The 13,571-nt window shown below is 35.6% G+C and overlaps 1 protein-coding gene across 2 annotated transcripts in view; it reads right to left on the bottom strand.

Annotated features, from left to right (window-relative positions):
- LOC128224498 (putative helicase mov-10-B.1) overlaps positions 1–13,571 on the bottom strand; it is a 54,209-nt gene that overhangs the window by 28,242 nt on the left and 12,396 nt on the right. For both annotated transcript variants that reach the window (XM_052934348.1, XM_052934347.1), the window contains exons 4-8: positions 13,165–13,421; positions 12,493–12,672; positions 9,324–9,426; positions 7,777–7,905; positions 6,064–6,223 (exon numbers count right to left, since the gene is read on the bottom strand). In XM_052934348.1, coding sequence (XP_052790308.1) covers positions 6,064–6,223; positions 7,777–7,905; positions 9,324–9,426; positions 12,493–12,672; positions 13,165–13,421 — 829 coding nt within the window. The remainder of the gene's footprint in view (positions 1–6,063; positions 6,224–7,776; positions 7,906–9,323; positions 9,427–12,492; positions 12,673–13,164; positions 13,422–13,571) is intronic.

Raw genomic sequence — 13,571 nt, 5'->3', positions numbered from 1 at the left:
CTAGATTTCATAGAGATGATCAGTCTGACCAAGTTTCATAAAGATTAGGTCAAAATTGTGACCTCTGTTGTGTTCACAAGGTTTTTCTAATAATTGACCTAGTGACCTAGTTATTGACTGCAGATGACCCAATATCGAACTTGACCTAGATTTTATAGAGATGATTATTCTGACCAACTTGCATTGAGATTAGGCTAAAATTGTGACCTCTATTGTGTTCACAAGGTTTTTGTACTAATTGACCTAGTGACCTAGTTGTTGACCGCGGATGACCCAATATCGAACTTGACCTACATTTTATAGAGATGATCATTCTGACCAAGTTGCATTGAGATTAGGCTAAAATTGTGACCTCTATTGTGTTCACAAGGTTTTTGTACTAATTGACCTAGTGACCTAGTTTTTGACCTGGGTTGACCCAATATGGAACTTGACCTAGCTTATGTTAAGATGATCATTCTGACCAAGTTTCATTAAGATAAGGCTAAAATTGTGACCTCTATTTTGTTCACAAGGTTTTTCTAATAATTGACCTAGTGACCTAGTTATTGACTGCGTATGACCCAATATCGAACTTGACCCAGATTTTATAGAGATGATCATTCTGACCAAGTTGCATTCAGATTAGCCTAAAAATGTGACCTCTATTGTGTTCACAAGGTATTTGTACTAATTGACCTAGTGACCTAGTTATTGACCGCGGATGACCCAATATCGAACTTGACCTAGATTTTATAGAGATGATCATTCTGACCAAGTTGCATTGAGATTAGGCTAAAATTGTGACCTCTATTGTGTTCACAAGGTTTTTGTACTAATTGACCTAGTGACCTAGTTATTGACCGTGAATGACCCAATATCAAACTTGACCTACATTTTACAGCGATGATCATTCTGACCAATTTGCATTGAGATTAGGCTAAAATTGTGACCTCTATTGTGTTCACAAGGTTTTTCTACTAATTGACCTAGTGACCTAGTTATTGACCGCGGATGACCCAATATCGAACTTGACCTAGATTTTATAGAGATGATCATTCTGACCAAGTTGCATTGAGATTAGGCTAAAATTGTGACCTCTAATGTGTTCACAAGGTATTTCTACTAATTGACCTACTGACCTAGTTTTTGACCCCAGATGACCCAATATCGAACTTGACCTAGATTTCATAGAGATGATCAGTCTGACCAAGTTTCATAAAGATTAGGTCAAAATTGTGACCTCTGTTGTGTTCACAAGGTTTTTCTAATAATTGACCTAGTGACCTAGTTATTGACTGCAGATGACCCAATATCGAACTTGACCTAGATTTTATAGAGATGATTATTCTGACCAACTTGCATTGAGATTAGGCTAAAATTGTGACCTCTATTGTGTTCACAAGGTTTTTGTACTAATTGACCTAGTGACCTAGTTGTTGACCGCGGATGACCCAATATCGAACTTGACCTACATTTTATAGAGATGATCATTCTGACCAAGTTGCATTGAGATTAGGCTAAAATTGTGACCTCTATTGTGTTCACAAGGTTTTTGTACTAATTGACCTAGTGACCTAGTTTTTGACCTGGGTTGACCCAATATGGAACTTGACCTAGCTTATGTTAAGATGATCATTCTGACCAAGTTTCATTAAGATAAGGCTAAAATTGTGACCTCTATTTTGTTCACAAGGTTTTTCTAATAATTGACCTAGTGACCTAGTTATTGACTGCGTATGACCCAATATCGAACTTGACCCAGATTTTATAGAGATGATCATTCTGACCAAGTTGCATTCAGATTAGCCTAAAAATGTGACCTCTATTGTGTTCACAAGGTATTTGTACTAATTGACCTAGTGACCTAGTTATTGACCGCGGATGACCCAATATCGAACTTGACCTAGATTTTATAGAGATGATCATTCTGACCAAGTTGCATTGAGATTAGGCTAAAATTGTGACCTCTATTGTGTTCACAAGGTTTTTGTACTAATTGACCTAGTGACCTAGTTATTGACCGTGAATGACCCAATATCAAACTTGACCTACATTTTACAGCGATGATCATTCTGACCAATTTGCATTGAGATTAGGCTAAAATTGTGACCTCTATTGTGTTCACAAGGTTTTTCTACTAATTGACCTAGTGACCTAGTTATTGACCGCGGATGACCCAATATCGAACTTGACCTAGATTTTATAGAGATGATCATTCTGACCAAGTTGCATTGAGATTAGGCTAAAATTGTGACCTCTAATGTGTTCACAAGGTATTTCTACTAATTGACCTACTGACCTAGTTTTTGACCCCAGATGACCCAATATCGAACTTGACCTAGATTTCATAGAGATGATCAGTCTGACCAAGTTTCATAAAGATTAGGTCAAAATTGTGACCTCTGTTGTGTTCACAAGGTTTTTCTAATAATTGACCTAGTGACCTAGTTATTGACTGCGGATGACCCAATATCGAACTTGACCTAGATTTTATAGAGATGATTATTCTGACCAAGTTGCATTGAGATTAGGCTAAAATTGTGACCTCTATTGTGTTCACAAGGTTTTTGTACTAATTGACCTAGTGACCTAATTATTGACCGCGGATGACCCAATATCGAACTTGACCTAGATTTTATAGAGATGACCATTCTGACCAAGTTGCATTGAGATTAGGCTAAAATTGTGACCTCTATTGTGTTCACAAGGTTTTTCTACTAATTGACCTAGTGACCTAGTTTTTGACCCCAGATGACCCAATATCGAACTTGACCTAGATTTTATAGAGATGATCAGTCTGACCAAGTTTCATAAAGATTAGGTCAAAATTGTGACCTCTATTGTGTTCACAAGCAATTGTGAACGGACGGACGGACGGACGGACGGACGGACGGACGGACGGACGGACGACGGACGAAGAGTGATCACAAAAGCTCACCTTGTCACTACGTGACAGGTGAGCTTAAAAACATGAGAGCCACACTCACTTCAGGGATTTGAGCCTCAGGGTTTATCAGAAACAGACACTATCAAACAAGTATGAGACTTACATTTTATAGCATTTTTCAAATGATTGAAGCTTCTCATTCTATGGTAATCCTCACAGGGCTAGTATAGAAAAAGCCCCGTGAGGATTACCATAGAATGAGAATAGTACCCACTGGTCCGACTATCAGACCTATTCCCATGATAATTTTCCCAATCTTCAGAAAAAAATCCCAATTAAATTATTTTTTTATTGAAGTCTCTTTACCTGTACTGGTTAATTAACAACATCCTTATAAACTATGTGATGTAAAGTTTTGGGAATAATTCAGAAATCATTGATTTTCATCACATTCAGAGATCAGTATGAAATATTATCTGTCATGATTTATTGCAATAGATATTTACCCTCCAATGATTGATATTTCAGCCATTTTGGGTCTTTGAAAAGGGAAAGAAACAAATATTCAATAATTTCCTCATTCACAGGAGACCAGACAGCTTGTTCTTTTAACTGTAAAACTTCCCAATTTCGGCATTTCCGAGACGCAAATTTTCCCAAAACGTTTAGGGTCTTTTTCCCAAAATGGGCAGAAACAGCCCTGCCTCATATTCTTTTTTTTTAGTCATTTGAAACATTTAAATTTTATTTTTATCTCAAATATAGGCATTATAAGGCCACTGTTTTTCTGTTTCTGCTTTTCTTTAAGCAATTTTGTCCAGAAAAATGTTGGATTGTAGAGGATGAAAAAAGAGAGTAGTTAACTAGTTTTTATATCAAAAACTATACCTAATAAGTGGTCTGAGACTAATGAATATGCTCATGTGTAAGTAGTCAATAGCCATAAAATTTCAAAACAAACGTATTATGACCTAAACACATGGTGGAAACAAGAGGCCCATGAGGGCCTGTGCTACTGGCATATCTTGTTTGGTCATTTCCTATCCACAGCACGTACATCATATGGGTAACATAGTTAACTAATAATTTCAAGTTTAGGTAAGCTTAAAGCACATGGGGTTTATTGTCAATACAAGGCAATTGGTTAGATGCATGTTAAACATGTGAGGACAGCTATTTTTTTTATGTGTTACATTTGAGACAGTTTCCCCTTAAAAACATCTCCATTAATATCAAATAAATCATTGCAAAACTGTGGCCATTTTGCTATTACTTTACAAACATGACATAACTCATGTAACATTTTACAATAACTTTACTCATAAAATAAGAAAAAAAAGTTCACATAAATAAAAGAGTACAAAATACAAAAGTAGGTCATTTCCAAAACAAGAGCTGTCATTGTAAATGATGAATGCCCCTGAAGTGGTACTCAAATGTGATTCAAAGGTCATTAAGAATGGGAAAAAAAATCTAATGAAATGTGTCGATAAAAAAGGAATTGAGTCAGACACAAAAACCTTCAAGGCATGGAAACAGGTCTTGCACGCGATACATCATTTAATATGTCAAAATCTGGCAAGTCATTATAAAAGCTCTCAATACATGAGAAAGGTACAAAAAAAAAATTCTGGGACAAGACCACCAATACTCAATGTCCTTATATGCAGCATTCCAAAGTTTAAACAAACACTAACTGTGACCTTGACCTTAGAAGTCGGGACACCCTTAGTATATCCAAAACATGTGGCAGGTAATTTTAAAATCAGTCCATACTATATGATGCTCGTAATAGATTATTAAAGGTCTGTCTCTGGTGTCAGATGACAAGATTTTCGATAGGTCCACAGTAAACCTCATGGCATAGCGAGTTTTGACCCCAGAGGCATAATTTGATTTTCACAAGCAATAGTGTTAGACACAGGAACGACGGACAGCGCACCATCCAATAAAATATGTAACTGCTATGAACTATGCAGATTTGATAAAAATACACTCTTAACAACCCACATTTACAATGTCTTAATTTCCATCCAACACAACATGGCTTCCCAACTGTGCATGGGAGGTAAAGTCTTGTTTATATAAGGTGAATTCACTAACCACATAAAAGATAAGGTAATTAATGTAAATTACAATGGTCAATTTAGTCCACAGGAAACCTCATGACATAGTGAGTTTTGACCCCAGAGGCATAATTTGATTTTCACAAGCATTAGTGTTTTCACAAGCAATAGTGTAAGACACAGGAACGACAGACAGCGCACCATCCAATAAAATATATGACTGCTATAAACTATGAGCATTTAATAAAACTAATCTGTGAACAGCCCACATTAACAATGTCTCAGTGTCCATCCAACACAACACGGCTTCCCATCGATGAATGAGAGTTACAGTCTTGTTTATATAAGGTGTATTCACTATAAACCACATAAAAGATAAGGTACGATTACGATGGTCTACATGCAGTTCAATGGAAAAGTCTGATGATTAAATTCATCATTGGGTAAAAATTATTCTTCTAAAAAATAAAGAGATATAAAGAACAATTATTACCATAGCAGTGAATAATTTGAAGAATTAATATATATAACATAATTATTATAATCCCTTGTTACTAAAAATAGAAAAACTAAAAATAAACTATGCACTCTTCAACAGAAAGGGAGACCATGATATATAGCAAGATTTGCTGCCTTTGCTTCAAAAGTGAACTTTACATAACTATCACAATAGTAACAAAATATATTTATAGTGAAATTGTAACCCACAAGGTAGGACCAATTTTGACCCCAGGGGCATAATTTGAACAAACTTGATAGACAACTACTAGACAATGTAACATACCAAATATCTAAGCTCTAGGCCTCATGGTTTTTGCCAAAAAAAGTTTTGTAATTTATTCTAAATGTTGCCATGGCAACCAGAGTTCTGCATGGAATTAATTTCTTTGAACAATTTTGAAAGAGCACCAACCAAGGATCATTCCTGTAAAGTTTCATTAAGAATGTACAAGTGGTTAAGGAGAAGATGACATTTATAAGCAGTTGTTGACTCCGAACGAGGGACGCCGGATGGCAGATGCCAGACATAGACTGATCATAATAGCTCACCTTGAGCACTTTGTGGTCAGGTGAGCTAAAAAGAACATCAACAAACAGTGGCTTATATCTTAGAGGTAAAGCATTTACCTTTAGTATCAGGCGACCAGTGGTGGGATCTTTGTCAAAGGTGACATGTTTGAGGTCATAGCGTTTTATGTCCTCCATCATCTGTATTTCTTCCACCCAAAGTAGGGTATGAAACCTTGTCTGATATGTGTCAGCAGTTAGCTCCCCTGACAGCTTTTGCCTGAAATTATAGACCTAAGGGCCATCATATGAATAAATGTCTTACAAAACATTCTAAACAAATCAGAATGATTATCCTTAAGTGTCATAAATTTTCGAGGGAGGGGAGTTAACATTGCTTCATTTATATTCGCCAGAAATTGTGTGCCCGTCAGCATTGTTACCATCCCCATCATCATAAATTATGTGTCCTTTCACTTCATTTCTTCTCCATCGCTGAAATTTGCAGCTAATCAGTGTGGTAATGGTATAGTTTGTGCATCTGACTCCACTGATTAAGTCTCCTCTTTGCCAAATTGAATTTGAAAATGCATAGTCATATTCCAATACATCAGAAATAACATCAACCACATTATGTTATTGATGTCAAAGTTGCCGCTTCCACGGTTGTACTAGCTACCGCCATAATTAATACTTTCTCTGTTATTGCCTTTCCTATTGTCATTGAACATTATTACTATGCTCCATCTTTTTCTACCACGTCTTCTTTGTCAATCTATGTTTGAGAATTTTGTCTACTTTCCATAATTGTAAATTAATCAATAAATCATCATTAATCAGAGCAACATAATAGTGTTAAATGCCCACAGATATTCTTAATGATTTTGAATGACATTTCATGTCGACATTCAGTGCAGATAAATTTAGTGTTGTAAATTGAAAATATCATATTACGAAATCTCCATGACAAAATTGGTGTCCCCCAGCCTTTAAAAAACCTTTCCAGATTTACATTGATCTCAAAATATGGCTTTAGAGGACCTAAGACCGTCAATGTACGATATAAAAAAACGACAAGCATACGATAAATTAAAGTTTATTGTTATGGAAACGAAATACTTTTTCTGATTACGTTCAGCTTTATACGTGACTGTTCTACATATTCACTACAGTGAAATGGTGGAGATTGACAACTGTTATTTCATTGTTAGCACATTTATATTTTTAGAGTAGAAATGGGAACCAAAATAAAATATCTTTCCAATAGGGCAAGCTTTCTCTACCTTATAATATCCCCCCTCCCCCCACCGGCAAGGAAACCTCACTGGATTTATACGGTTTTGCAAAATTACCTCTTTGAAGGCTGAATGCACTGTCATAAGACTGAAAACTTAATCATCTATGATTAAATCACCTATTGATTATTCAAGCGTATTTTGCATTCAAAAAAGCATCAATTGACAATTTATATTACTTTAACCATTATATATTTTACAAAGAGTGTGTAGGAAGCTATAATAGCTTATATTAAGTCACTCTCGTTGGCACAATGTTGCTCGAGATTGTGGTCTTGTGTCATGGGGAAAACCGGAGTACCCAGAGAAAACCCACTTGTCCGGCTTTGTGACCACTAACCAAACTCACATGCGCCCAGCCGGGAATCAAACCCGGGTCGCCTTGGTGAGAAGTGAGTGCGCTAACCACTGCGCTAACCAAACAACTGACAAATTGACAAATATTGAGGTACAATACTTCAACAAATAATGAAATTGTCATTTTCACCTTGACCAAGCTAATTCTGCTGAAAACATCCCACTGATCACATCAACATACCTGAGTTTAGCATCTGCAATATGCCTGTTGTTTCTTTCTAAAGTGCCCGAAATCCCCTTTAAAACCTGAGCAGGCAGGTACCACGGTATTCGGAAAGGCTCTAGTTTACCCATCAACTCATTTGTCTTCCTGTAATAAATTATAAGAAGTAAACCAATGTTGTTTTTTTAATCATTTTGGGAATCTGGCCGGGGTCTCTCTGAGTAAAAGTATAATCCATAAATTGGTCAGAAACCCCCCCACACTGAATGCAATTTATTAAAAAGACAGCAAAAAAATCTGTGTTTGTGAAAATTCAAGGATATTGCTATTATTGATGTCCTAACAATACATGTCACATTTTTGAAGACCTCCACAGGAGAATTTGTTCAGAAAACCAGAGGCTTTTGACATTTTCCCAAGGGAATTTTTAAATGGCTAAAAATGAGTCAATATATGATACCATGTATTGTGCATTGCCATTTCTCAATGCCTTCCGGGGGGGATTTTGCTCAGGAAACCTGGGCATTTTGAACTCAACTAGGGTCATTTTCAATGTCCTTTTTAATTACTTTGGCGAGGGATTTTTTTGTGTTCTACTTTTAAAGCATTTCATCTTAACTTTAGAAAATTAAAAATTTAACTTTCTATTTTTTTTTAAAAAGCACTGTACTGAATATATAGGTTAGAAAATGTACATAATTAAGCAATCCATTCTTCCGGTTCCCAAAACACACACATAAAAAGTAATGATATTCCGAGGCACCCGAACATTCCATTTGTATGACAAAGATATGGACGGACACAAACTATCATCAGTATGGCTTTATAGCAGAACAAATTAAGTTCAGAAGGTAGTTGTGACCTTGACTTTGAAAGTAAAGACAAATGTCTTCTGCGGGACATATCCTCATACTATGGTCGTTAAATCTAAGAAGTAATTTTAAAATCGGAAAAAGAAAGATATGGAAAAGATAAAACAGGACAGACCCACAGACACATACTATGTTCAGAAAGTTGCTCTGACCTTGACCTTAAATGAAGGGTCACAGGTCTTGTGTGCCACACATTCCCGTATTATGATGGTTACTTCTGCCAGATAATTTAAAAAATCTGAGCATGAATCAGAAAGATATGGAGCAGACAAAAACTATAATCATATATAGCAAGACATACTTAGTTCAGAAAGTTGCGGTGACCTGGACCTCGAAAGTAAGCACATAGGCCTTACGCATGTCACATTCTCATGCTATGAGGGTAAAATGCCAAATCATTTTAAAATCCAACCATAAATGAGAAGGATATGGGCTGGAAAAAAACAGGAGGGACTGATGAAGGGACAATACAAGGCACGTGATTCCTACATTGCCCTCACATCATTTGTGAAGCAGAGATATAATAATCAATATAAATGTATGAAGAAAATGAAATTTTTAAAGACATTGAAGCTAAAAAGGTTGTACCTAATATCTTGATTTTTTTTAGATTGTTTCATTTTTCTGGCAATAGAAGATGAATTAATGTCTGTATTATGTATGCATGAATAGAAGGTAAATATCTCTGCTTACTCTGGTAGTGGCTCGCCAGGTACAGTCTCTTTCACCGGATAATCAGGTATGGATTCAGGAAACTCGAACTTAGCCACTGGCTTCAGTGTCTCATGTAGGTCACCTAAATTTAAATTTGTTAAGTAAAGAAAAGTTAAATTTGTTATGTAAGCATATGATTAAATTAAATCAACAAGTATTTCATTGAAACTGTTGTTTTGATTGGACTGTAGAAGAAACTAGCCAATAGACTAAATGGAATCACTGAGGCAAATTTAAGGATAAGGATAAGAATTATATTGAATGCCCGCCCTGACCTGTGAAAAGTCAACCTTGTGTAAGTAAATGTACATGAAATATAAATTATTAATTATACTCTTAAATTACTATTAAGCTGCCATATAACATTTTATCTTTCAAAAGTTCAACACTGTTTTTTAAAACACACAATCTGAAATGTAAAGCATGACTTCTATTTATAAATATCTTATATGTAAGTCAGCATAAATGAGTGGCCTATTGAAGCACAGTGTGTGTATACCACGTGATAAATTACGTCATAAATGCTACTTTGGAAGACAACATTTTGCTTCAAATGTTGACTTAAAACAAAGATAACTTTTCTTTTCCTTAGCCATTTGAAATGAAACAAAGTATATGCCGCTTCAAGAGCCCTGCCTTCATATTATTACCAAAGTTTGATTAGGTGACTTGTTTCCTCCAACACTTCAACAAACCTGTTTCCAGAATGATGTTTTGACAGCGTTTCATCAGGCAGCAGTTTTGTTAAAGGGCTTGTCAAAGGGTTTTAAGAAACTAAATTCTAAATCAAACTCTAGGAAAAGACGGAATGCGGGGCTATGTTAGCGGGGAAGACTGCACTATGTTTCATTTAAAATGGTGAATAAATATTAAAGTTATCTTTGTTAAGATACTTTATTTGAAGCAAAATGTGTATGTACTGGTTGAATTTGAGTTTTCAACCACTAAAGTGTATATTAAAGCATTTATTTTTAAGTTAAAACACATGAAATTGAATAATGTCAATATACTTTACATACACATTAATATCTGCTTAAAATTTCACTTATTTGTTAGTCAAATTAAAAGTTCTTATTTCAGGATTACCAGTAACAAGGATATCAATTACTCAATTATTCGCGTCCTAATTTAATTATGAAGGTATTTTAAATTTATAATAATATAGCCAAGAATCAGTACAAAACTTTACATGCTATATAGCAACATAGTGTCATTATAATATTGAATCAATTGTGCTAATATCCTAATGACCTATGAATTGGCAAAACCATCAGAAACATGTTTGTGTCACAGACTGAGCAAGATCACATGCTTCACATTACTTTCTTGCAATAATGTGTTGTTTGTTGAGAAATTATTCATGATAAATACATTCTTGATACAACTTTATTGGAAACTCTTTTCTTTGCATTATAAAAGGGCAATAACTTACTTAGTTTCAGTAAGAGTGATGGGTCTTTACTTCACACTGTCATTGTAAACAGATGGAATAAATTTTCATATGAACAGTGACAAATTTATCTCGAACTTTAAGCTTTACACACGCGAGATATCAGCTGAAGATATCAGGATACTGCCAAAATTATAATGTTCAGATGACAAGAGATATCAGGAGAATATATCAGGATACTACCAACATTAGAATGTGCAGATGACAAGAGATATCAGTTGAAGATATTGCCGAACTCAATGTGCACATCATGCAAGATACATTTCAGTCGTAGATATCAGGATATCGCCAACATTTAAATGTGCATTTGGTGTCTATATCAGCTCAATAAAATTAAAAGGATATTGCTAACATTAAAATTTATATATCATCATAGTATCAACAAATCAATGTATACATGACACATGTCAGTTAAAAATATCAGGATATTGCCAACATTTTACTGCGCAATGCCTACATGACTTGATATATCAGATGAATGAGCACATGACATGAGATATCAGGTCAAAATATCAGGATAATAAAAACATTAAAGGAATAGCTTCGCTAAAGCTGCGCTTTTTATGAAGCTTCGTTTTTATTTGGCACGGGAAATGTGCAAATGATGTCATTTTTCAGGATATTGCCAACATTTTAATGAAGATATTGCAAACATTTAAATGTGCACATGGTGCAAGATATCAGGATAATGCTTACATTTAAATGTTAACATGATGCCAGTTACTACAAAGATGGAAACACCTGAAGGCAATGATAATACCTCAACCTCTTTTTTTAATACAGACGAGGTAAAACCCTGGCTTACCTATAATATGCCGGGAGAAATACAGATGAGGTAATAACCTGGCTTACCTATAATATGCCGGGAGAAATACAGATGAGGTAATAACCTGGCTTACCTATAATATGCCGGGAGAAATACAGACGAGGTAAAAACCTGGCTTACCTATAACATGCTGGGAGAAATACAGAGGAGGTAAAAACCTGGCTTACCTATAACATGCTGGGAGAAATACAGACGAGGTAAAAACCTGGCTTACCTATAACATGCTGGGAGAAATACAGACTAGGTAAAAACCTGGCTTACCTATAACATGCTGGGAGAAATACAGACGAGGTAAAAACCTGGCTTACCTATAACATACAGGGATAAATACAGACCAGGTAAAACCCTGACTTACCTATAACATGCTGGGAGAAATACAGACTAGGTAAAAACCTGGCTTACCTATAACATGCTGGGAGAAATACAGACTAGGTAAAAACCTGGCTTACCTATAACATGCTGGGAGAAATACAGACGAGGTAAAAACCTGGCTTACCTATAACATGCTGAGAGAAATACAGATGAGGTAAAACCCTGACTTACCTATAACATGCTGGGAGAAATACAGATGAGGTAAAAACCTGGCTTACCTATAACATGCTGGGAGAAATACAGACGAGGTAAAAACCTGGCTTACCTATAACATGCTGGGAGAAATACAGAGGAGGTAAAAACCTGGCTTACCTATAACATGCTGGGAGAAATACAGATGAGGTAAAAACCTGGCTTACCTATAACATGCTGGGAGAAATACAGAGGAGATAAAAACCTGGCTTACCTATAACATGCTGGGAGAAATACAGAGGAGATAAAAACCTGGCTTACCTATAACATGCTGGGAGAAATACAGACGAGGTAAAACCCTGGCTTACCTATAACATGCAGGGAGAGAAATCTAAGGACAAAATCCTGCTGGGATGCCCCCTCCCCTTCCTCCCTGATCGGGACATTCAATTTTTTATCTTTCTTCATGAAGTACAGGCACAGGGGCACAAAGTGGTGGCCGAAGTCCTGAGGGGCGTTACACACAATCACCAGTTCTACCTTCTCACCTGTGATTGCGTGAAACAGTGCTCAAATATGAATAGTGAAAAAAATTCTTGACTTTACTGGTGTGGATTTGCAGTTGGCATCCCACTAATACCAACATACTTTTTTTATATTCTATAACTATATTTTTTTTCCAATTTCGATATCATGGTGTAAATTAATAATAAAATATGTGTTTTCAGATGCATGACCGGGCTTAGTTAAAAAATCCAAATCATTATAAAGCAACATAGAATTTTAGATATTCAGAAAGTCATGTGATATGCAATTTTCGTAATGACATTGTACGCGCTTAATAAAGATTATACTAAAAGTAACTTTCAGGTTTGTTGCATTGTGTAATTGTGATAAATGCTTATTTTGGGGGTTAAAAATGTAAAAAAGGTTGAGAGAAGTCATTTCGATATACATGCAAAAAAATAAGTTTACATCACTAAAACATAATGGGACTTTAATTAAACAACTCATTCTTATATCAATGAAAGCTTAATTACCAAACTGCAGATGTCGATTCCGCCTGACTGGTTTCCTGTTATTATATGCTCCAAGCTCATACAGTTTGAACATGCCAGTATCCCACAATACCACGAAGCATTTAAATACAATAATATGATCCTTGCTGTTATTTTTTATCGTTAACGTCATCGTCAGGTCATCGCCGGGGCTACACTGTTTCTCCATCAAACCAGGGTCGACAACGGCAGGGTTGCTGTTTATAGATACTCCTCTTGGAATTTGGATCATATTGTCTCTGGTAAAATACAGTTTGAAAATCATTATCAGACAGGAAGGTAAGAGTTGGAAGATTGAAAAATGTTATTTGAAACATAATCTATTTCCACTCGGTTGCTGGTTATCAAATAGATGGATACCCTGTTAAACTATGACATTTCTTGCACAT

The sequence above is a fragment of the Mya arenaria genome, chromosome 17, assembly GCF_026914265.1.
Source record: "Mya arenaria isolate MELC-2E11 chromosome 17, ASM2691426v1".
NCBI lineage: Eukaryota > Metazoa > Mollusca > Bivalvia > Myida > Myidae > Mya > Mya arenaria.
Note: the sequence above shows the minus strand (reverse complement) of the source record. Positions and strands in the feature narration are given on the sequence as shown.